Source organism: Polyodon spathula, chromosome 1 (genome assembly GCF_017654505.1).
Source record: "Polyodon spathula isolate WHYD16114869_AA chromosome 1, ASM1765450v1, whole genome shotgun sequence".
NCBI lineage: Eukaryota > Metazoa > Chordata > Actinopteri > Acipenseriformes > Polyodontidae > Polyodon > Polyodon spathula.
Window position 1 is genome coordinate 66,014,082 of NC_054534.1, and position 26,665 is coordinate 66,040,746.

The 26,665-nt window shown below is 37.2% G+C and overlaps 1 protein-coding gene across 1 annotated transcript in view; it reads right to left on the bottom strand.

The window, feature by feature from the left end:
• frem3 (Fras1 related extracellular matrix 3) overlaps window positions 1-26,665 on the bottom strand; it is a 61,484-nt gene that overhangs the window by 21,066 nt on the left and 13,753 nt on the right. The window contains exons 3-6 of the mRNA XM_041260025.1: window positions 12,502-12,648; window positions 10,508-10,738; window positions 8,371-8,496; window positions 6,728-6,979 (exon numbers count right to left, since the gene is read on the bottom strand). Coding sequence (XP_041115959.1) covers window positions 6,728-6,979; window positions 8,371-8,496; window positions 10,508-10,738; window positions 12,502-12,648 — 756 coding nt within the window. The remainder of the gene's footprint in view (window positions 1-6,727; window positions 6,980-8,370; window positions 8,497-10,507; window positions 10,739-12,501; window positions 12,649-26,665) is intronic.

Sequence of the window (26,665 nt, forward strand, 5' to 3'; positions counted from 1 at the left end):
ATCAAAAGCTATCTTTTGAGCTTCCAGATTTTAGGTTTTCAAGTACTGCCTCTGATTTAGAGCTCTCTTTAATTTGCTGAAGTCACATTTCATTTCCTTAAGTAATCTCCTCAAGTTTCCAAATATATTTGCTCTGAATGAAAGCCATTCAGAGTGACCTGCCTCAAACTCCTTTTACCTGTGTGGATGACACTTGTGCTTGTTTTGTTTAATAGGTTTTATCTGAAAAAATGGTCCCTAAATGTTGATACTGCCCTGATTCTAATAATGGCTTCCTTTGTTGAGTCAACTCACAGGAAATCTGACCATTTACTTAAGCACTTCAGTGTCAAAGAGCTTGCTTTTTACTAGCTTGTAATCTAGGACAGGGTTTTCTAAACGGTGGGCCGTGGGAGCAATAACATTCTATGTATTTTTTTACATATATAATAAAGAAAAGCTACAATAAAAGACAAATGAAGAAAAAAATAAGATTAAAAAAACCCAAACTAACAATTTAAATTAAGCTTATTTACAGTGTTACAGGTTTAAAAATGCTTTTCATTTGTCATTTTTCTTAAGGAGTGCTAATAGCGAGCCATAGGGCCTAATGCAGCTCAATAGGTGGGCCTCCCCTGATCTAGGTTAGGACCTTGCATTGTTCTCTGACTCATGCTAAACAGTCCTCCTCCCAAGAATAGAAACATCTTTACTGCAGCAGCTTTTGTATTACAAAGATCTGGATCCTGTCTGCAGGTAGTAAACATTCAATTCTCAACTAGGTGGTTGTATCTTGTGTCAAGTACTCATACCAAACTGATTATCTTCCAATGGGAAGCTATTTTTTTTTTGTTTTGTTTTTTTAAGTCTTCAATTCCAAATAGATTTGGTATCTCAAAATATCCTTCCTAGAGCAGACCATTAAAACAGCCATTCAAAGATATGCTTAAGATGATCAGAGATCTCAGGCATAATATTCTTTAAAACCACGTTAGGATTCTTCACATGAATTCTGTATTTAAGTTAATTAATATTTTGTTAAAACCACTGTTCAAACCTAAAGCATAAAGTTGGCAAACTGGACTAAAGCTGGTGCTACTGTGGCCGCTGCCTATGCTGCAAGACGGAGCATGCAACAGAGAAGCCGTCCTCCTGGGTGCAAGATGAACCAAGAACAAAACTCCAAACACACAGTTACTGAAATGTGATTAAAGAGACTTCTAGCACAAGTTAATAAGAATCCCTTACAATAACCAGTGGCCACAAATATGCCTTTTTGATCCATAATCCTCTTTTCATTTATTAAACTAATATTTTTTTTATTCCCTTAGCTTAGAAGATACACAAAAACCCATTCTTTATAGATATGAGTTCCTGTGTTCAGTTGTGTGTCGAGGATTTTAAAATGATTGGCAGATTTATCAAGCTTCAGGTTCAATTATCCTCGATCTTATCTCTTTTATAATTTCCTACTGGCACCAGATTTCTCTTTCATTTTTACTTGTCTTTCCTCCCCTCAATTTGGGAACTGGCAGAGATTCAGTTACAGTCTGGGCATTATTCTTGATGTTTTGTACAGGCTACAGAGGCACTATATGATGGACTACCAAGGTTTGCAATTATAAAGAAAGTACAACTGTTGACAACTGGATCTTTAGGAAAACCATAACAAGCTGTATTTATCTATTTTTCATTGTACTGTACACTTTTTTTTATTAGATTCTTCCACAAAAGCCAGGGCTGTCAATTCATTTATTTGGAGTTACATATATTTTTGTCTTTATTATTTTTTGATGTTTACTTTTTTTGTACTTATTTGTGCATTACTACACCAGGTTTTTATCAGCACCTATTTTGTTTGTGTGCTGCGCTGATTTCTTCCTGACTTCCCCTGCAAACAGAGGGGCGGGGAAGTGTGTGCAGAAATAAAAAAAAAATCTTGCTTTACAATAAGTGTCTATTTCTGTCACAGCTGTGATATGCAATGTAACAAAAGAATCATACCGAACTTAGCACTCCTGTTTTATACAGAATATTCTTGTCATTAGTGAAATTCAATGTTTGTTGCTAAGGTGACCAGATGTCCCATTTTGGACGGGACAGCCACTTTTGAAATATTGGTCCTCATGTCCCCAGGAGCTTTCTTGGGAAGCTCATTTCATCCTGTTTTTCTCCAGAGCATCGCTGCGCCGGTGTGGTGTTGAAAGTGGTGCATCGTCAAAATATGGTATATGTAACAAAAAAGTACCACTTAATGTCAGAAAGTGGTACACTGTCACATTGAAAGCGGTACGCTGTGAGATTTTGGTACAGATGCAATCAACTGTGATCTGATAGGTATTTTCCTATTGTCAAACAGAGGTACATTTACCATTAATTTCACATTATTTTTTTACAAACTTAAACTGGAAACAGACAATTTCTCTAAAAAGAAAAAAAAATACTACGAACAAGATTTAATCAGAAGTCCACCACAAAGTTGCACAAGTAAACAAATGTACAAGACCTAATGTATTGCATATAATAAATATTTGCATAGTATTTTCGTAATGGTGGAAAAATATCATAAATTACATTAACAGCGATGTAAAAGACTTTCTTAACGGAAGTCGTTTAGGCACGCGTGAGCAAGCACAGCGTTCCACTTTTTACAGCGTACTCAAAAATAACACTACACGATAACAGAATATTGTATTTTCATGCAGGCTGCTGTGTTACTACCATATCTGTTGCTAAAACGTACTGGTGGCTATTCTCGTCTGAGCAGACATTATATGCTGTTTTACCAATACTGAAATACAATAGTTTCAGGTCTCCATGTGCCCATTTAATTTCTTAAAAAAAAAAAAAAAAAATTATATATATATATATAATAATATATATATATATATATATATATATATATATATATATTATATATATATATGAGTACGCTATATAATAGTACAATGGATATATAATATATATATATATATATATATATATATATATATCGCATATATATATAATCATATAAGTGTATATTAGTATTCACACTTTCAAAGATCATAAAGTAAAAGTAAAAAACCATATGAGTTGTTGAATGTTTTTTGTGCTGATCAGGTGAGTTATTAAAATTTTAAATGGAATAACCCAAGGCTCGACTCCTTTGAACAAGAAATGACACAGCTCTCTGTACGGGAACTGTAACAAACACAACACAGCTGCTGAATCAATTATAATTGCCAGTAATGAATTACCTTGCCTGACAATGTCTGTTCCCATTCTGCTATTAGGGATCAGCATTTTGTGCAATTCACAGTAGTTTAATTTTGTACTCGGGAGCACACTATTGACAGCACCTTCCTCTCTATTCTTTGGTGCTAGGGGATTGCACCTTGACCCATCTTTCAGCAATCAAATACTCAAGCTCACACTACAGGATGTATTCATTAAATTGTGTCCACAGTAAAGGCCTGAAATTTAGAGAGGCTTTTCATTTTTAGCTTGGTAAATCAATACAAAACGGTACATTAAATAATGTACTGTCAAAAACATGCTGAAGAAAGCACAGTAAAGCACAATAAATGCATATGACTGCAAAATTATTTAGCACAATACTTTTATACTGGCACCAAAGTAGAGCACTGCTCTAAATGTGTGCAACAATTTGCACAGTCTCAGGAAACTATAGCCAGTCAGCACAACGTTTTGTGTATACCCTTGCAGGATGAGGTGATTTCAGTATTGCACTGTGCATGTGGTCTGGCAGTGGGATTAGGCTGTGGCTGTGGACTGAACCTAGTTACATTCAAAGTCTTGTGGGTTGGTAATGTATAATGGATGCAATTAGGCTACCCTTTTTTGTTGCATGAACACACATGGATACTTTGTTTCCTCAATACAGGTTAATAATATAAAACCCAGTACTTTTTGAACAAGAATTCTCATGCAATCAAAGGAATACAATATCCATAACACACTTTTGTATAGCAATTGAAACATCCAAGCCTTTCGGAGCTTCAAATTAAAACAATCAGAGCTCTGACCGGCCCTCAAATGTGCACTCAACAGTTAAACAGAAGAGTCAGCACTGGAGCACTGGGATTCCTACCCAGTGGTTTGCTGAATAAAGCCAATGAAGTCATAGCTCAGACCACTTTTCTTTAGACCACCGGGCCATTTGAATCCTTTGATGATAACAAAAGAAAAAGTCTCCCACGTCTTGCTTTTAACTTATTTGCAAATGGAGCTGTGCAGTGTTTCAAAACAAGTCTCAACTGTTCAAAAAAACTTTTTTTTTTTTTTTTGGGGGGGGGGGGGGGGGGGGCTTTTAGTAGATTCCTCCTTGGCAACTCCAAAGAAAGCGTAAGTCACCTCTCCCTGCTTGTGTTACTTTCTCTGTTGTGCACACATTTTCTTCCCCTTTGCTTTTAACAAACGACAAACAAGCAATTCCCCAGTGCCCCTTGGAGCGCTTTAGACTAGTGCCATAAAAACAAAGACACAGAGTAAAAGAGTATTCACACTCTCTTGTATATGTCTTGCAGACTCCCAGTAGACACTATTCCTTTAAATATTAGGAACCCTCTCCTTTTCAGCAGCCAGTGTCTGATATCTGTCTGGATTTTTTTCTGAATGAAGTGTGTCAGTTAACCGCCAGTGTATTCTTTTCTGCCAGTATCAAGTAACTTTGCGTGACTGAAGTTGTTGCTTACTGTGTAAGTTCACTACCTGAACTTATTTTATTATTTAAAAATGTACCCGGGGTATAGTGGAGGAATTTTAAAGAATTCAAAAACTACAAAAATGCATGTCTCATTACCTAGGAGAACCGTACTGAGGGACAATGTACAGTGGTATAACTTCATGCCTATTATTTCACAACCCTGACTGCTTCACAATCCAGTGTGTAATGCACAGCTTTCTAATATGTCAGCCACTATCGTTTAAAAAGACTCTGAAAAACCTGCAACAGTTAGTACAGACCCTTGATAACAACAGTTTAGTAAAGCATAACTTACTGTCGCTGTGCCTAAAATAACTACACACTTGTCTCTTAAACTTTCAGATAGGAGATGGGAAATTTTACATTTTATCTTAATTGCATGTATTCTAGTGCCCTGTTCTTCACAAAAGCAGCAGCATTATTTAATACATGTCTGCCTATGACAGACAAGGTAAATACCTACCCACAGCCACACACATACACAAAAACAGAGACACCACCATGAGTACTCTAATTAATGTCTGGAGATGAATGGGCAAACTTCACATAGACTGGTATCCTGTTAAACAGTACTTCAAAAGGCTCAACTGAAAAGTTAAAATCCCATAACAAATACATCCAAGAAGAACATATATTTAGGAACAGGCACAGGAAACACTTACTGAAATGGCTTTATATAGGGGATCCTTTCAGGCTGCTTTGAGTAATGCAACAAAGCAATTTAGCAACGATAGATTGGGTGTCTGGTTCTGTGCGGATTAAAGTTCGGCAAGAACAGCTATCGGTCCAAGATGAGTAAAACCTAACCCACTCCTAACTGTCAGCCGTACCCATTACAGAGAGCAACTGACCAATCAGACCAGTTTGTGTATGTCTTCTGGGCCCCATTACTACCCCGCAAAATAGAACAGGAACAGAACACAATAGACCACCATTAGTTATAGCTGCATGTCCAGATAAAGAGAGACAAAATCCAGATACAAAATCATAGCTAAGGCAGGGCTCTGAGTGAGTGAACAGGGAAAAGTATAATGCATACACAACTATATAAATATGTTTCTCAACATACCTAGGTCTTTTACAGCTGGTGAATAAACATTCTCATCATTCTTTGATGCTGATTTCTGCTGCAATGCGTGGTGGTGATGCCACCATTATACAGTATACTACAGTTATATATATATATATATATATATACACACATGTCTCAAGCTTAACTCATTTTGCAGAGTTGTGTAAATATGAAAATTAGGCACGCTGCTAAATCCAGAATACTAACCTTAATTAGGTCAGCGTTACCACTAAAGCTACTAAAAACATTAATAAAGTTTGTCTTATGGAAGCATACCAACAAAATTAACTATTTAAAAATATTAAACAGATACTAAATGCTAAGCATGTTTCAGTCCTCATCTAATCTGCCTCTAATTAGTCTGTCAGCATGTGATGAGATTTTTTGAAATGTGGGCTTGGACAAATAGTTATATATTAATTTAGGGTAGGGGAAACTAAAGCTAAAAAAATGACATTCCCTTGTAGCATAAACCGAAAAACTATGATGGACTGATCCACCTTCAGTTTATGAACTGGAATATTTGGATCTATTTAATTAGCTTGTAAATCTTTGACAATACTATAGTTCTATCAGTCTCTATATATAGCCAAAGTACATGCTTTGTATTAGTCTGTTGCCTTTTTAATTTTATAAGCTGTAATTACACCAGAAACATATCAAATGATCCCCAAAGTCATCCATCCCCAGTGTACCCATCGCAGTTCCTGTAATACAACTGAAGTGTGTGCTTCCTCTTTGGCTGTACATCACAGGATCAATTTAAAGATCTGGGCAAGAGATCAAAAAGGACAAAACACAATACCTTGACTAGATGCCCTCCAGTCAAGTTCTTTATAAACGAGACAACCATTTGGATTATCGCTAATAGAATGCATGCCCTTCTGAGGCATAACCCGCTGCATTTGCACAGGCGCTAAAAAATGCGACACCGCCGTTTGTAAACTTTAAATCAGTTGCTTGCTTACCATCATCAGCATCTGCCACAATGATCACTTTGGTGCTGGGGTATTCCAGGCCGACCTGTCCTCCCATGGGCATGCTCAGAGTCACGTTGAAGGTCTCCTCCACCTCGTACAGCGAGTCGTCGATGATGATCACGCGGCAGGTCTTCTCCCTCTCGTCCTTGTCGAATCGCAGGATGCTCGTGTGGTCCTCGGGACGGGTGATGTAATCCGAGTACGAAAGTACCGTGCTGGGAATGGTACCAGTAGCAGTGCCTAATATGAGAGGGAAAAAACAGCACGAAACATGGATTAAAAACTACCTATAGTCTACTTACAAGAGTATCTCCAACCCAAGGCTGGCAATGGAGACATAGTTACTTCACTTTTTCAGAATTTAAGTTGACTGCATTATGTTTGTCTCAGTATACCCCCACCCACTCCCTGTACCCAGTCTAAATATCTATAAAGGTTTAGATCTTCAAATCATAAAAGTGATGTATTAAAGGGATAGTTTATTTATCAGTGTCCACATTTAGTTTTTAAATGGATTAATGGGGTAAGCAGCAGTTATTAACGTTTACATGAAATAAAAGAGTAAATGACTCTCCTTTTCAATTCTAGTTTTTATATACCAGGTATCAGCCAATACCTGCATATTGACTTTTAAAAATGTTGCAATCCAGGCTGCCTCTGAAAAGTGAAATACCTTCTGTGACTATGGCTCAAAAATAGCCAGGTATACATACATGTTGGGGATACCTGAGTGACTGAGCTGGGATCTAAACCCAGGATGTATGGGCTCCTTGTATCTCACCAGTGGACTACACCTCCTCCCTAATCTCCCTGCCCTATGACAGTCACTGAAGCACCTCTGAATAAGACACTGCGACTTAAATAGTTAAGTTTGTTTTGACAAACCAGTTACTAAAGATATGTCTAAATCATAATATCAGGGTATTGAGATTCTTCTCACCTCCTATATTGTCTTTGTTAGTGCAGCTGCACCAGCATTGTCCGCATGATTTCCTTCAAATTGACCATTCTAAACACTGGGAGAAGCTATTCATCAATGTTTAGGAATATTTTTGAATGTTTAATTTATTTATTTATTTATTTTTATTTACCACAACCCTCTCCATCGTTACCCATAAGAATATAAGCATAACTATTATTGACTGCCTTAGAACAATGTTTCCTTCCTTCCCTAGGATTATCAAAACCTTTAAATCACAGTCCCCTGTTGCTTTTACCAGTCGCTATTCAATTTTACCCTCTTTTTTCTGTCAAAAATGCCTATTTTCAAGGCTACCTCACTGCTGCAATCCCCTTACAGATCAGAAGGACTGAAGACCAATGAATGACCTCTGTTTTGTCTGTCCAGCCAATTGCCTTACGCCAGTAGGGGGCACTGGAGTGAGATGAGGTGACCTATGACCTGAGCAGTCGATTTTACTCCCCAACGCCAGTAGTTTTGATTTCAGTAAAACAAAAAATAAAATGATGTAAAATGGACCTTTCTGGCCATTTAGTAGCTAACCAGGTGCTTTTCCAGTCCGTTCAGCTCTCTCATCCATTATAGTCCAGTCCAGTCAATGTAAACGTTTATGTACTACTGCAGGCTTACAGTCTGGCTCACTGGAACAGCCTATGGGTTTGCATCTCACCTTGTTGTGTGAAACAGATGACCATGAGCTCCTGACTGGCGTCCCCAGACCTTCTGACCGGGATCAGCAGCTCCCCAATGTCCTCTTCAATTCTATATTCTGACTGAGGAATGAAGACAGTCGATTCTAGAGGAGACAACAGAGCAGGACACTATAAGGAACACTCAGAATGTCGTGGCTTTAAAACCCAAACACAAAGACTTCTGTAATACTGTAGCATTGTACATAGCCTGGATGATAATAAGCAAAAATGATTACGGATTGATTCCAAGTAAAAACTTCTGTTGTTATAACATCAAGCTACAGCAGTAGGTGTAGCTGCACACGGGCCCGTGCACTCAGAGGGCCCCGGAGGGGTTCGAAAGTTTTTATTTATTTTTGAACAATGATAATATCCTTTGCATTTATATTTGCAGATGTTACACATTTGTGTCACTGTAGCTGCCGGTGTGTGGTGCCAGTATTTCAGATTGTATCCTCCTTCATTTCAACAGGTATCGCTATTATCTTAATTGTCCTAACTTTTTTCCCCCCGGGAAGCTGGTACGATGCAAGTTTTTGGGGTACTATTCAGCACAGACATTTGCAGTTATATTCTGTGTGTGCACGCTTCACCTTGTAGTTTAGACAGAAGCTGTTGGGTGGTGCTGCGGGCACCAAAATAAACTACAGAACTGGGAATCCTGGTAGGTTTGGTGATTAAACCTGTTCGTTTATGATTAAAAAATAGTGTAGTGTTGGAGGTAAAGATGAACGCAAAATAAAATAAAATAAAAGTAGGTGAGTGGAAAATGTTCTTATTACATACTGTTTCATACATGCTAACATTCTGACATTTAAATACAGTTCAATATTGAACAATATTGATTTGGTGTGTTTGATGTTCATAAATAAGGGTTAAACTAACGTTTGGGGAGGGGGGCCCACAATAAGGTCTTGCAGTGGGGCCCATCTTCCTCTTCCTCTGCCACTGAGCTACAGCCACACAAAAAAGTACTGTACATAGTATTTTACACATCTCAGAAATCAACCAATCATAGTGAAGTATTTGCCAAATTGCAGTACATCTTAATCAGTGTACAGATCCCATACATAGAACACCACACCTGATTCCAATGTTCAAAAATCAAACCAAAACAAAGAAACACACATAACTGGTACCTTTTTCTTAAAATTTAGATGAACTAAACAGTAGTTTCTTCAAAGAAAATGTTACAGAAATTCCAAAAAGAAAATAACTTTGGTTTGTAATAAATATTCTCACCTGTGAACAGAGCACCAATACACATTTCTCAGCAATTTTGGCATTTGATTCTGGACTGAACCATTTCATGATAGGGGGAGGGGGAGGGATAAAAATGATGTTTTACAAAAAAATAATTTTTCTTTTTAAAGCTATTCCTGAGTACAATCTTAATGTGTTTGACTTATAGTAAGTTAATACAGTACTTTGTGTGTAGGGTGTCTCTTCTTGTACTTGGGACAGTTTAATCAGCCAGAACCGCTCAGCTTCCCTTTGTGGTCCTCACCCAAGCTGCACGAGGTGACATCTCTCATAGAATAAGAGACACTCTACACACAACATAGTAACTTATAATACATGTACCAAGAGGTCATATTTGGAAATGGTAAGTTCATTCAATGCCTTGAGTATTAGCTCTGAAACCCATTGCTGTGCTGGGAGCAAGCAACTGCAAAGCTGTGATCCTCCAGGCCTGGCAAAACTACAACATAGCCATTAATAGTCACACACTGGGCAGGGCAGCCTACACTTCTGTGGACTGGCAGTATGATTTTGTTGTCGAAAGGAGTTTACCACTAATATAAAAATGAGAGTCAATTCTGGAGATAATTTAATGACTTATTTTCGATTAAAGTACACCGGCCTGCATGTATGCCCCTCTTGCTTTTAATATGGCACAGAAAGCTTTATGGTTCACTTCACCACAGCTTGATCATACTAGCCTATTATTAAAGAGAGCTACCACATATTGGGCTATAGTTTAGCATGTACAAAATGCGTAACTAAGATATTTGATTATTTTAGTTTTACTTGAACAAAGATAAGTCAGTTATGGTATTTTGCTATAGCCTTTAACTGAATATCTTATTATATGTGTCAGAGAGGCATACATACCATCCCCAGGATCCACAATCTCAACAGTGGCAATGTTGGGGAATTCCAGCGCTCCCATGACAGGGTCGGACAGGATGATCTGGAAGGTCTCCGAGGTCTCGTACTCCTTGTCTGTGAGGATCTTCACACGCCACGTAGCCGTGCTCTGACCCGGGTTAAACTGCACCTGCTTCTGGGGCTTCCCCTTGAAATCTTTGTCCTTCTCTGCCGTCCCATCCTTGGTTCCAATTCCTTACGAAGACAATAAAAACTAAATGTAAATACCGTGAACAAAACTGCAAATTAAACAAAAATTAAATATGGCCACTGCAAACACATTTAAGAGTAATAACTGTAAAATGTAATTGTGGATTGTTTATAATAATGTTAATAATAATATTCTGCCGATAAAACTTTAAATCTGCAGGCTGTTGTTTTTTTTGTTTTGGTGTTGCCTGTGTTTTGTTGTATTAATGTACCGATGATAAGAGTTTGTTTGAAAAAAGTGAAGTTAGCAGTTTTGTCGTCAACTTTGTTATACATAGGCAATCTTATTGTACACAGCTCTCATGCCAACATCAGGTATAATAAGATTGTAAAACACCAAGGTTTATAGGAAAGTTATCATTTACCATGTATAATAAAAATGTATTTTTCACCTGAAGGCTGGTTAAGTTGAAGAATGAATATACTGTCTACTTTACAACCTGACTGGCATATCATAAATATGTTCAGAGATAGAATTCTGAGTCATTCTGGAGAAGGCACTTTAATGACGACTGGGGTAGTCATTTCCACCTGTCATTACTCTCATTCTTAGGAGTTAGAAGGAATGGTGTCGCGACAATAATTTATGGTTCTTAACTGCAGTCTGTCATCCAAGAAAGCAGCTTGCTGTGTTTAGCCAGCATTAGACTTAGTAGCAAATTTGAGAAGAGCTGGCTACTGGAAAATGAACAGTCACTATATGGCTTTGATTCTCTTTTGTTTTAATTCCTGTTTCACAGATTTTGCAGTAAACTCCAGAAGGCCTCATAAATACCACAAGTGATTCTTTTTTAATGTAAAGCCGTTAAGGTTTTAGCTGAGCAAGAAATATGCGTAAGTTTTCATTGAGGTGGTTTGACAACAGGGATTACAGAGCACTTTGCCTCCTGGGGGTCAAGATAAGAAGCTTTTGTTCTCTAGGCTAGGCTACCTTTTAGTTTTAATGAAATTATTTGATGAAAAAGATGTTGAACCAAAGTGTGAACCAATTTGAATACCTTTAGCTGAACAATAAAAATGTCTACATGAGAAACTGAGCATCTTTTCCTCCTCCGGAAAAAGTTTGGATGACACAAAAATTTCAACCATATAAATTGTATCTCATCTGTCCGTAGTAAACTAGATAATGTACAATGAAATGGGTCAGTTATCAGCTTAACAGTATATAATTGTGACAGTTTTTATTGGGGTCAGTAAAGGCTGTTTTCACTCTACAGCTTTCCTATGAGGTATCTTGGGGATTTTGCATTATCTCCTCGCGCAATCAAGGTACTTTGGTCATTTGGAATGGGACTTGGGTATTCATTTGTGCTTGGTGTATCTTTTATAAAGTATCCCTGGCTATTCTGATACCTAGTGAAAAACAAGGCCAGTGCAGACAGCCTGCAAAATTTTATTACAATTTTACAATTGAATTAGGTTGTACCTCTTTAAGCCTACTCCTAACTGGGGGATGGTTGTCTTAAACAGAGCTGTATCATTTGAAAGTTAATTGTGAATGCTGAAAGGTTATTTGTGGAGGCAGATGTTACAATACAGTACATTTCTCTGTTTAATTTACCTTTTATTTATTCTAAAACATGTAGTCAGTATAAAACATATTTCTAAAAATATTCCTTGTTTCTGAACATTTAAAGGTAATATGGGCCATGCTGATCATTTTAGCACACTAGTAAGTGCATGGGACTGTAAAACACAATTCAGTAGGTAAGAAACCCCAAGTTTTAAACAGTTAGGCAGACACTCACCAACAAATGAGGTTTCTCCCAAGTATCCCCTACGTTTTAGGGTCACTTCCAGAAATTTGGAGTCCTCGTCCACCAGGAAATATTCCCTCTCCAGGGAAATCCAAGCCCAGTTCAGACGGAATGGCTGGCTTTTCAGCTTGTTCCCCGCTGCAGTGTGAAAGGTTATAGAGTTATAAAGACTGGAGGACATGCTTCTTGTAGCAATAAAGTCTGAAACAGCATGGAAGACATTAATAAGAACACAAACTCAATATCGCCCACTGATACATGTGAAATGTATAACAGAGAGCAGGGACATTAACCTTAGGGTTCCAGACACATTTGAATACTTTTAAGTCTTAAAGAGGTCCCAGAAAAGTTGAATTCCCATGCACCTTTTTCATAAGTCTTCTTTTAATTTGAGTCGTAATACCGTAGATGAATAAGTTATTGGTGAACTAATTTAATTTAATATGATTTATAATTTACTTTCATTAATAAACTAATTTCTGATCACAAGTCAAGGTATACATGTATATACCTTAATCATCTTTGGCTCTTAGCTCTGACAAATATGAAAGGGTTAAGTGCTGCCCTACTATCCAACAAACAAAACAAAATACTACAAAACTGGGCAGAGAAGAGGTAAGGCATTTTATCCCACTAAAATTGAATCTTATGGTATTATCAATATCATTTTATCAGTAACCTTTGAATTACAAAGATCAAGTAAACTGTATGCAAACAGATTGAAAAGAAGGTATTAGACTGGTATTGATTTCTGGGCTTACTGCATTTAAAATAAACACAAGCCACCCAAACTGTATATTGCTTCAATTTCCTGTAGTTGTATTATTTTCATCACCACCAGTGCAGGATTGGGTTGCTGCTGGATGCATTAATTTGTCTACCTTTTCACCTCTGGACATGGTTACATGAATCCCAGCCTTGACTGAATGAAGTCTGAGTTGAGATTTAATGGGTCACATACCAAAAGAGCTTAGGTGGTCTCCCTGCCTTTAAAAAAAGTTGCAAGGTTACCCAGCTGCACTAATGGTTTAATTCCTCTGAAAGGCCACATGGATGAAAGTGTAAAGGGTGTTCTAATCAAGTCAGTTTGGGACAGGGCAGTAGTGAGAAGGTACAAGTCCTAGGCTCTTTTTACAGACCATTCCAGCTACTATTATGCTATAAGGGGGGCACTTCCTGGAGAAGCTGCTGAAAGACCCCCTCAGACCCAACCTAGCTACAATCATGGTTAACCATCAGAGGTCACCAAAGGTCACCATATATATACTGTTTATTATAAGTCTTGGTTTTAAGTTGGGTTGAGAGGATACCCATGGCAATATTGGTAAAACATTTCTGTGCCTGTTAATGCATGTATTGACTGGCAAGCTAATGCTTTATAGCCTCTAGCTTACATACTGCCCCACACATTACTGGCTTACTAGATCAGACAAGTTAGGGGAATTCTAACAATCCCTAGGATAGATAATGCTCGGCCTTCATTGCCTGAAACCGGAACTAGCACTTCCACTGTTCTTGGAAAAAGGCAAATTATCTCTGCAGTAAGAGGTTTTAATTTCCTAATTACATTTTGACAGCATGGCGCCCCCTGATCTTTCCTAATTGTCTTGACTTTATGAAGCCATTCAGGGGAAAGGCTAAGCCACTTGGTTTTGCATCACTAATCTTCAATGTAAATATAAGTCATTGGCTGAATCTATCTAACCCCATAGGAAGCCCATGAAGAAGGGGGACTAACAAGAAAAATTGTGATTAAAATATGTGTCAGTTCAGATTTAATTTCTAAGATTAATCACCATATTCTGCAAATCTATATAGCAGAGAAAAAGAGTGTACAGTACTGTAAGATTTTACTATGTGGTTCTCATTGAACTCTTGCAGTTGTTCCAACTGCATAACATTAAAATCAGAGAAAGGCTGCAGAATCTGTGTGTGGTGCATTTACTGTATGAGTTAAAAAAAAAGAAGAATTAAAAATGTTTTTCTATTTATTTAACTTTTTTGTCATGCTTTTTTTTTTAACATAAAAAATTGTGTTTACATTTTTTAGCAGCTGAAAAACTAAACTGTTCATGTATGTTAGTGACATGCACAATGAAAACAGCATCAGGGTAAGTTTAACACCATGATCCCTTTTGTTCTGTCAAAATAATAATTCAATAAAAGCATCCTGTATTCTGCTTTAAGAATGCAAACATTTCAGCTTTATAATGGCACACACAATAATAATGGTGCTCTTGTTTCCTTGCACCCGTATGAAGTCATGTAACTCAGACCAGCCCCAGACATGACAAGGTACATCTGCATGTGTTGAATAATTACAAGGGCTCAATTCAATAATAAGAAAATCGTTTTGGGAAAAACAAAACTTGTTTGGTTCCCTAGATAAAAATAGGATTACTTTAATAAACACTTCTTAAATATTTTTTCACAGTAGTAATTGTTGTTGCTTTGCAAACTCAGCAGCCATATATAACTCCACTTACTCCTCAGATCTGTCTTAACCAGAAAGTGCTTATCAAGATACATCTTGAAGTTGAACTTTGTGCATTTGTTTAACAGCTCAGTGGCCATATATAAGCCTTGAGAGTGTTATCTAAAACTTATCAGTCTGGTCAGATTTTATTTGCAACCATGCCATTTCATACTGTAAATAACTTAACGCCCACATAGCTGTTCATTAAATAAGTTATTGTTTTCCTAATGGTTAATGGTGTGTTTGCAGTATGAAGGGCCATAGCCATTATGTTCTGAACAGCTTTTTTTTTTTTATTACTGGTGTGTGAACTGCGACACCCACTGCAACAGAAGACAAGCAGACCCAGTGAGCAGCTATCCTTGAAGGAGCTCACATTTCTAATCTCTATGTCTAAAAATACAAGAAACATTTATCACGTTTGTCCTAGCTGGTCCCAAATTTGTCAGGAGATTTTCGGAATGAAAGGGAAATTTTATATGTTTTGTTAAACCATATCTTCAAAACATTCAATTAAAAAATGTAAAATTTATAGAAAGATAAATCAAGCGGAGAAACATTTAGGTTAGTGACTTCACCAGCATACTCAATTTTACATTTTTTTAAACAATGTCAAAGGTAGTCCAGATGTACTGATGACCACTTCCAATAGGATTAGCGTGATTACTACTTGACTCAAGTTTAGATCACGAAGGCTTCTGTCTGATTACAGATAAATTCACATATGACACTTTTCAATCACCTTCCTTTCTGAGAGGACATTCCTGCCCTTCTCCAACACAGTTACTAGTATTCTAATCAGTAAAGATAGATAACAAGGTGTTCAGACAAATCTGAAATATTCGTGATATCAAACATTGTTAACCAACAGCAGTGAGAAGGGGATTAACAATTACTCATTGCACTGACATACAGCATCTCCCATTCCAGCGTCTGGCTAACTCATGTGGGATTGGGTTTAACTAGTGGTATCCTTTTAATTTAGGGAGGTGGATAATGGTGCCAGATTCTTTTCAATGATAAAAAAGCTTCCTAATTCTCTGTCAGTGAACATGAAATATTTACATCTTATATATTAGTACACACTGTATTATACATTTTTGCATCATCAGGAAAGCTATCTAAAACATCTAGCTCCTTCAAGGCTAAACTATATATTTTAAAGCAGAAGCATATTTTTCGCCTCTCATGTAAGGGATTAACAGAATGGTAGACATGCTTTAAAACTGTCTCGTCCCTTTTCTATTATTACGCCTATGCAGACCATTTTTAAAAGTGTTAGATACTAGCATTGGATTACAACTGATAAAAAATGAGCTGATGAAAAGTTTTTCTCATCCATTCCTGAGACCCGATACCCAACGTGTAACTAAGTCTGCTAAACAGCTGTAGTGTACATGTAGCTTTATGTCGAGACCTAAAGACAAGTTTTGCTGTATGCTAATCAGGATTGAAGGTGTTAGAAAGTTAGAAAGAATTCCTCTGGCGTTTCTAAAAATCAGGTTTGCTGCGTAAGAAATAACCCACCCAGGAAGTGCTGTAAGAATTGTCTTACCGCACGCCTTGGAGGGGTTATTTCGCTTATAGAATGGCTACATTTTGTTTTTTGAAAATAATTACACATTTGAAATGTATTATGTATCCTTCCACTGAAAAAAAATAGTCCCTGAATACCTATATTTTGTACTTTTTTATTTCCCATAAACATTACATTGAACAGTATAGTAAAATACATGAAAATTTGAGCACAATATTGAGCACAATAGAATTCCATTCCGAACCCGACCTTTAAAAGCCCAACGGTTGTGTCAACAGAGATCAGGAAAGATTTTAATTTTGTTTTAAATATGTTTCTGTAATCGAAGGTAGTGAGATGTATCTGTTGTGTCTAATTTAAACATTGCATGCTCACTAGTCAGTTTATAAGGCCATATTTAGTTTAATAAGTAGATGCCGTTGCTGCATATATTACATGCTAAGTGAGACTTGCGTTGTGATTTCTCAGATGGCTTTTGAATAAAGTGTTACTCTTTGTTCTATGACTAAATACCACAGTAGTGGTAGAGTAGAGTTGAGTGATTTCAACGCTGTTTTAGTTGTATGTTGACATTTTTACCTACAGAAACACTGTTTAGATAAGTGTTACTATTAAGGTGTAGTCATATTAATAGATCAGGTAAGTAAGTTTGTTTATGATGTCACAGCTGTGCAGTAAGAAGGTTCTTACCACATGGTCATGTGATCTTGTTAAGCTAATCACAGCATTTAATTTACCCAAGCCATTTTATAAAATGAAATATTCAACACATTTTTTTAAAAGAACCAACAGCAGAATGTATAATATGTATGTAGATTACTAATATGAATTTCAACAGTCTGGTTCCTTTAACACGTTAATCAAAGAAGTTAACTGTGATTAATTGACAGCCCTAATATATATATATATATATATATATATATATATATATATATATATATATATATATATATATATATATATGGGGGCCCAATAGTTATGGACCTTGTCGCTCCCGTGGCTCCGAAACTCCGTGGTTCCCATAAGCAATGAAGGCTTCCAGCACTGGTGCACTCAGGTGCTGAGGGTGCAGGAGCACTGAGGTACTGAGTGCAGAAGGCTCTGAGGCAGCTAGACAATGAAGCACCAAGGGGCGTGAAGGAACCAAGTGCACCGAGGCTCTGAGGCTCCAAAAGGTGATGAAGCACCGAGGAGCATCTAAATAATGGGGTACCGAAGCACTGAAGGCACCAAAGAGCTGAGGGCACCTTGTGCACTGAGGCTGTGAGGCCCCAAGTGTGTTGAAGCACGAGGGGCGATGAGCACCGAGAGCATCTGACTCTGGGGAACCAAGGGCACTGAGGACGCCGAGGCATTGAGGGCACCGTGTGCACGGAGGCTGTAAGGTCCTGAGGGTGTCAAAACACAAGGGGAGATGAGCACTGAGGACGGCTGACTATGGAGTGCCACTTCGAGGCACCGAGGGCGCCACCGCACCGAGGGCACTGTGTGCACCAAGACTCTGAGGCCCTGAATGGCAAAGCACTGAGGGTGTGCAACACCGGGGCACCAAGGGCACCTAATCGCCTGAGTATTAGAGTGCCTTGGTGCTGAAGCACTGAGGCTCCAAGGCACCGAGGACGCCGCGCACCGAGGGTGCAAACATTTAGGGTACTGGGGACAGGAGCCTAGTTTGAACTGTGTGCAGAGTCACACAACCCAGTGTAGCATGTAGCATACACTGGGGTGGATACACAGGCTCAATGGCTGCAGTAGACAAAAAGAGAGCAGTCTTTTAAGTGCACAGTGCACGACAGTCTGCCTTACTGCATGCAGTCACACGATAAGAGGGACTGCAAGACTCCCCAGAGGAGCCTATCGGCAGCTCTGATATAAAATGCTCAGTTAATACCTGACCTGTGGCAGGCATTTCCCAAAAGTATTGTTGGTGGTCGTCTTCGAATTGAAAGTTAACATTACATTTTTAAAAAGTAATTAGTGTTGCTTAGTCATATCTCATATATCATAATTACAAATGTGAACGTGTTATGTTCTAAAACACTGTGTGATGTATGCCAAATACGGTTGCCACCAGTCCGGGTTTAACCCGGACAGCCCAGGAATTGTCACTGTGTCCGGGTGGCAGGAATTAACAAGCCCGGACGCCCTAATGTCCTTTTTTTTAAGTGAAACGCATAAGAAACACCAACCTTCCTATAATATTATCTTTGACATACATTAGTTGCTTAAACAATGTCCACTATCATATTAGAAGAAATGTACTGTTTAGTACTGATCTGTACATTTAACTCTGTCCCCAACATTTGAATATTTTTTAGGACAACAAACATATCCACGTGATGTAAACAATCCAAGGGAGGTATTGCAGTCACGTGACCCCAAGCAGGCCACGTACTGGCAGTCAAAACAACCATGGCGGCTAACGCAAACGTTACTCACAGTAAAATGCAATGTATTTGCAACCACAGAGCATACGTGTTATACTTCCAGTCACATGAATTATAAAGATACAATTTATGATATGCCAGATACTTGGAATGTGTGACCCCTACTGTGCAGCTCCTGTGAGTGAGCACACTGATTTTACTTGATTTGAACAAGTTTTTCCTTTTAAGAAAACGTACTTGCCGGTACGTTACCAATTAAGAAAAAATATATTTGAAATAGTTTGTTACTAAATAGAGTACTAATATGAATTGTATACAGTATTTATATGTTGTTCGTATATAAGCGTTTAACATCTTTCGTTAAATACTCACAATTAAAACAATGTATATGACATATTTGGTATAACATTATCATAATTTTGTACCGGGATAAAAAAAAAAAAGAAAAAAAAAAAAAAGTTTTACAAAGCTCCAGTAACTTGAATCTGTAGATTTCCTGTGAAATCAGTTTCATTCAGTGGCAGCTAAACGGTTAAGATGTGGAGACAGTACTAAAAGGTCTGTGCTGTGCAAAAGGAGCACAGCATTAACAATATGTAAGGTACGTGCATAACGATTTCTGTTCATGCTGTTTGCAATTATTGTGCTTTTAGATATGTTAAAAATGATGTTTCCTTGATTTCATATTAGTTCAGTGAAATAATACATGTAGTATAATGCATTCTATTAACGGTAAAGGCATATTTTATGTAAGGACTGGGAATCACCAACCTGCTTAATTGTGTTAAACTGTATTACAGTATAGTGCAGTTTTGATAGACCAAGGCTGACTAAGAAATATGTCCGGGTTTGGTCTGTGGAAAAGGTGGCAACCCTAATGCCAAATAACTTTAAGAACATCGGTATATCTTGTAAGTGTGTCCTAGATTATTATTATTATTTATTATTATTATTATTATTATTATTATTATTGTACACATCTCCCGATTGGCTTGAGGGCTAACTTGAAAAGGACTCTCCTCCTTGAGGAAGCCATTTTACAATGTACTCTCACAGTTGCTGGTCCAGGAAAAATTTATTAAAATACTGTCCGCCGATAATTACCAGTGTCATTTTCGGATTAGCCTAACAAGAGGTTTGCCAAGATTTTAAGACTATATATATATATAGATATATATATATATGATAATATATATATATATATATATATGTGGATATAATTGAGACATTAACATATTAGCATGCCTTCTGTTAAAAAATGTTTTTCTAGTGAACAAGGAATGTTACCCATATATACTGAATACTACAAAGTTTCTGTAAATTAAATACCAAAAATGATAAAACCAAGTACACAATATACAGCACAACTAATGACAATCCTCCAAATTAAAACAAAAAAAAAGTTTTAACCCACTGTAAATTAGACTTGTCAAAATCCTTGCTGGTGATATGTTTTGTAGAACTGTGAAACAACCATTGTTTATAGATTTGCAAAAGCAAACAAGGCTAATAGTTGAGTATGTCTGAGTGCTGACTAAGATTTTCCTGGCTGAAGTTAATTCTTTAGACTGACATAACCCTAATAAGTCTTTGCTATCAAATCTCAACATTTTAGATAAGGGCCACTGGATAGTGTTCCTAGAGGGTGCAGTTTAATTTTAGTAGTACTACATTAGTTGTACATCATCCTGCAAGTGTACACTGTTTTTTATGTACCCACATTACAAGAAGTGTGATCTGTTCTGAAAGCCATGTGACACAAGCTGACAAGGGCTCTTTTAAAGACACGTCATCCATACATTGCGTCTCCTCTCAGAAATGTAGTGCTATAGCTGCAGCTATAAACAGTCGGCAAGGAATGATCCTTATGAGTGTTATAGCGTGGGGAGAGGAACCTCAATGACAGCTCCCAGAGAGGTGAAGAAGCGCTTTGCCATCTGGGGCTGTTAAGAATAACCAAGTCCCATTTATCATTGCCTTCACACATTGAAATCAAATAAATCTTCACACTGTCAAGAAAGTCCGATATTTAGCTGGAGGCTAACACACGATCACAGCAAGAGACTCACACTGCAGGGGTGACGGTAAATCCTCGCTCCCCTGTTGACATAAGTGATGGTTAAAATCTGAAACACAATGATGAAGTGATCCTATTTAGAAAACTGCCTGGCTACCTTCTAAAGAGGCAGACATTCAGATTTGACTCTTAATCTCTTTTGAAAAACTATTAATGCAATTAAACCATTTGTTCAATTATATCTTATGTATTTAATTATTTTTTTCATACAAGTTATTTTTAGTATAATTAGGTATCTTTCAATCTTTTTTTTATAGATAAGAATGATGAACTATTAGACTTGTAAAGTGTAAGTCATACAAAGTCATTACATTACTGGTGGGGGCTTGTGAGGTGATTCTGGCAGTGTTACATTTATAATATACTTCTTTTAGAGGTGGGTCCAATATTACAACAAGAATTCTTTATCAACTTTGTATTCCGTTATAGGGTTGATTCAGTTTCTTCTGATGGAATACACCAGTTCTTTTCATTGAATCATAATCCTGAAATCTTGAGTTTACTCAGTCTCCTTTTGAAGAGTGTGGTCTTTAGCTGTGGTTCTTAAACTGTGGGTCGCAAGTGGTATCGGGGTGGGTCTTGGAACCAAACAAAGTAGTTTGAAATTAATCAGAACATTAACCTAAATATTTTTAATCTGAGAAAACAAAACAGACAAAAGATCACTACTAGACAAATAAATTATAAATAGATTACAACAATGTACTTACCCCCCCACCTGCATGTAAAACGTTCTGGACCAGAAAGCTATCACATGCTCCTACTGAACGTAACCTCACCAGTGCGGGGTAATTAGGCTGGTAGTGTGTATTTACACAAACAATTTGTTAAAATTGATACGTTTTTTAAATGAGGGAGTATTGTACTAACAATGCCACCACCTGAAAATAAAATCAAACCTGTATCAAGGAAACATGACCACAGTTACATTGAGTTTGGCTTCATTGTGTGTGGGACTGAAAACGATCCAGCGCCAAAGTGTGTGTTGTGCCTAGAAATGCTTGCAGAGGAAAGTATGAAGGCTTCCAAATTTAAAATTCATTTAATTACCCAGAATGCACAAACAAAAGCTGTGGTTTATTTCTTGGAAGAAAAGAAATCTATTCGCCAAGACGCGTGTTTTAAGAAAAAAAAAGCCCTGAAAGCATTTTATCTTTCATCTCTGCACATTGCAAAATCAAAAAAGCCTGAATCTGGGAGGAACTGGACATCATTGAGCAAATGGTAGATAAGGAAACCACACTAAGTCAAAATAGAACGTTGGGGACAGACTAAAACGAATGACAAAACGGAATACCCATTGACTACAATGTAGAAAGGAATGCCCATTGACTACAATGGAGAAAGGAATGCCCATTGACTACAATGGAGAAAGGAATGTCCAAAAAGAATGACAGCGTATAACTTAAAATGCTTAAGACACATCTTAAAACCCCTTATGCCATTACATAGACATGAACTATTATACAAACTAAAAGTGGAAAGACATGGAATGACAGGCCGGGAATATTGAAAAAAAAAGTAAAATCATAGGTAAATAAGGAATTTTCCATGGATTTTCTACATTAGTTTATTTTTAAGAAACGGTATAAGGTGGTTTAAAATACATGCTGTGATTCCTTATTTATGTATGATTTTACTGTTTTTTCGGTATGCCATGGAAAACAATTTTCATTCCACTTTTAGTTTGTATAATAGGAACCCCTGGTCTTTAACATACATAAATGCACATTTTATGCATATTACAGAAGCATACGGTACATTCCACACTATATGCTTTTCAACTATTTTGTACACTATGTTTTTTTCTTCTTTTTTTTTTGTCAGTTTTTCAGGTATATCATGATACAAAAAATAATGTACAATACCCAAAGCCAATTATGGCTGATCCGTGCATCCATGATCTACTCTTTGGTGTTTAATTTAGCATTCAGAATTATAATATACTAGATTATGTCGGTTATTACCAGGTGGCGGCAAAAAGTATGAGAAAGAATCTATGACTGTCACTTGTAATTGAAAATCCAAATTTCACACGCTAACCTCAGAGATTGTAATCAAATTGGAGCGGTTTAAAAAATGTGAACAGTGGATGTTAAAAACTCTTAAACTAATTTTTTTCCAAATCTAAACTTCCCAGGGGTAATTCCCTAATCACATTAGGTTTTATGAACCTTAGCTCTAAGGCATTTCAGTCAAAAGTCATGTTAGTGTATTATCATGGGTGGCCAGCACTGAAATAATCAGCTTATATAAAAAACATTTAACAGTTACCCAAATAAGCCACCCTTTAATGGTTGCTACAGAGATTGGATTGTCAGCCCACTGTTGTAGTTCACATGTTTTATGCTTTTTCTGAGTAACATTTTTATTAAACTTACATGAGGATAATGGATAATTGGAGACACAAGCAGACAGCAGAACAGGGGCTCTAATTGAGTGGGTCCCTGATTTTCCAGTTATTCAAATATGCATTATCATCTCAGCAACGGCTCTTTGAAACCCAATCCGTCTTCCCCCAGTATCCTTCATCCAATGCAGGGTTTACATTTTCAAAGGTGCTTTGTGTGTGGATGTCTGCTGAGGCTAACAACTGCAAAACCATTCTCTTGTGCCGAAGCACTGGCCCTAAATGCTAGTGTTGGGCATTGAAGAGGAGGCTTCCCGTTTCTAAATACTGAACCGGTTTCTGTCCTAAGTGACATTTCAGAGGACAAAAGGCTAGCCTGTGCCCTTTCTTTTAAAGCCCAGTTCATTGAAAATCAGAGACCTTGTCTGTTTTTAATAATAGGGAAAATTCTTCAAAGGAAAACTTAGTTAACAATAGCTTTACATACTCCATATTATTGCATTGTATGTGAACTAGCCAGGCCCTTTGCCACCACTGTTTATTTCCCACTATTGTATTGAAGCTTGATTAAAAAAAGGGACCACATTCCGACTGTTTGGCACAGTTGATAAATACAGGCCTCAAGTCTTTTATCATGCACATTGTCAGACTTTAGAATGATTTCCAATTTCAGAACATAAAGTTTTTTTTGTTCTTAAAGCAATTTTAAGTTGATAAAGTGGGTATTGAAAAGCAAACACGCAATGAAAAGAGATTTAAAGGCTGAACGAGGGACTGGATTCACACACTAACGTTTATGGAGTGTTTATTTGAGCACTAATTAAGGTGAGGATCTTTGTTTCAGTGGCTTTGAGGGCTCGCTGCCAGCAGTAGAGTAAGTAAAATAAAGCATTTTACAAGCTCAGCGAGAGCTTAATCCTGTACCCTCTCTGCACCCTGGCTGTGGTGTAACAACCATGTTAAATATGTATACCTCTGTATATAAAATTGCTGTAAAGAAGAATTTATGAGACCAGTTTTTAACTGCTGGTATTTTAACCCGATGACTCCTAAAATACCAGCTCCTGAATCCCATACTGAGGTACTGAAAAAACCTGTAGTGACCCGTGTAAAATACTCAGCTGCCAATGTAACACAACAGTGCTGGAATTCAACTTTGAAAAGGAGACTTTTACAACTGTCTGGGCTACAGGCGCTATAATTAACCACAAAAGCTGTACAGGCACTTGTAATGTGGTAGTAAAAAAAGTAAAACAAAATTCTAATTAAACCTTCTCTTGTACAGTACCTGCAGTAAGCCCACTTTATTTTGGTTCTGTGTGTTGGAAAGAATTCCTTCAGAAAGAAAAAAAAACTGCAGTTTAAATTAAGGAATTAAACTACTGTATTTGTGTTCCTTCAAGCATGTAGAAACATCTTCAGGAAGGTACTTTTACTGATGGTACTGATGAAGGCTAGGATTGCCGCTACACTTTGGTAGTATCTTTGTTTTTTAGAATATGCTGGTTCCATGTTCTACTTTTAATATTCCGTTTTTGGATATGCCCCATTAATAAAGGTATTTTACCTATAAGTTTGTAAGAGTGCCTTGGTTTTTGGTGATTTGCCTTATGGATTCATTTGAATCTGTATGAAATGTACCTATATTTCTTACTATACTTATGGGTATTTTGATTTGTTTTCTTCTACCAAATAAAAAGACAAAGCTTTTGTGATATCATTGACATTTACAATGTATACTAGCTGTAGTTGCTCCCCTACATTACTTATGATGATTGTATCAATGTTAAAGACATATCTTTATTAGGTAATAATATGCATAGAGATTATACTAAAACTGACTGACACATTTTTGGACAAATTTGTAAATGAATGCTTTGGGAACATAATTCCCCTCAAAGGAACACGAGTAATCTGCACAGCCATTAGTAACACTCCAACTGCGATAGTGAAGCTGGTAGATGTGATTAACAAATCAAGCGCTGAAGCCTTCCAGCAGCAGCAGCAGCAGAGAGACATGCATGCCTGCTTTGTGTTATCAGGGCTTTTTTATTTTCTTTCAACAGTAGTGGAGGGGGGGGGGGGGGGGGGTGACAGTACACAAATACTGGTATCAGCAGTAAAAAAAAAAAACTAAAAAAACTTGCAACCATAATCCAGAGTGGCTAGTCTGCCGGCCGGTTATCAATCAGCGCTTCAGGAAGTTGAATATTTCACTTTAGAAAGGATTGGAAACTTAACCCTCTGCTAACCTCATTAAAAGAGCCCCCTTTGAAGTTCCTTATAGTTACTATAGTTCATACTTTCAGGTTATCTGACCTGGTCAGAGTTAATAATTGTATTTAATAATGAACAAAATAACTTCTACCAACAAAAGTTTGGATTTCGTTGTGAAGAAATTTGACTGAACCAATGATTTGTGCCAATATACAGAGGTTTAAAATGGGAAACATTATTTCTATAAATAGGGTGCCGATGAGTAGGATTGCAACGTAACAAGCATACTTAACTCAAATGCACTATCTTGTTGATCTATACCTTTTGTTTAAATAGCACAAGACTATGTATTGCAAACTAAATCTTCATGAATCAAACATAAATCTTATGCACCAGAACATATTGTTGTATTTATATACTTTACACTGTAGTGTTTATTCAAAGATTGAAGCTCAGCATTGTAAGATGTAAGATGTGGTGTGGAATGATTGACTGTTTGGCCCAGGATCTCGCCTTCTGGACCGATATGAGCTGCCTTTGTTTGAGGTACAACCTCCAACATCGGTCAGAGGTCACCAGAGCCGGGGTGATGGAGGACCATCGACCCCTAGAAGGGAGATACAGTTGCAAAGTAGGCGGTGGGGAGGGGGAGGAGAAAGACTTGCAGAACAAGTATTGGAAGGTGACCCTGGACTATATAGTTTGAGGAACCAATAAGATTAGCGTAGCAAGCTGAGACTCGCCCCTAGAACTACGAAAAGCCTTTGTTTTAAGCAGTAATAATGTTACTTTTTTGTGGGGTTTTTTGTGCTTCTAAAGTACGTTCTCAAACTATTGAAATAAAAACTAGAAGGTGTTTAAAATCTGTTGCATAAAATGTATGTGTAATTCTTAAACATTTGGTTTCACAGTGTGCTAATTAAATAGTGTATTACTGATATAAAGGTTTCTCAAATTTAAACTTTCTCAACTTAATGAGAAAGGTGTAACTAACGGGAATCCTCCAAAGGCAAATGTTTAAGCCCTTTGTTTACAATTTGGGCAGATAACTGCTTTTCCAAGACTAATTGGCTCACACTATATTCCTAGGTTGCATTTAGCAAACCAAATC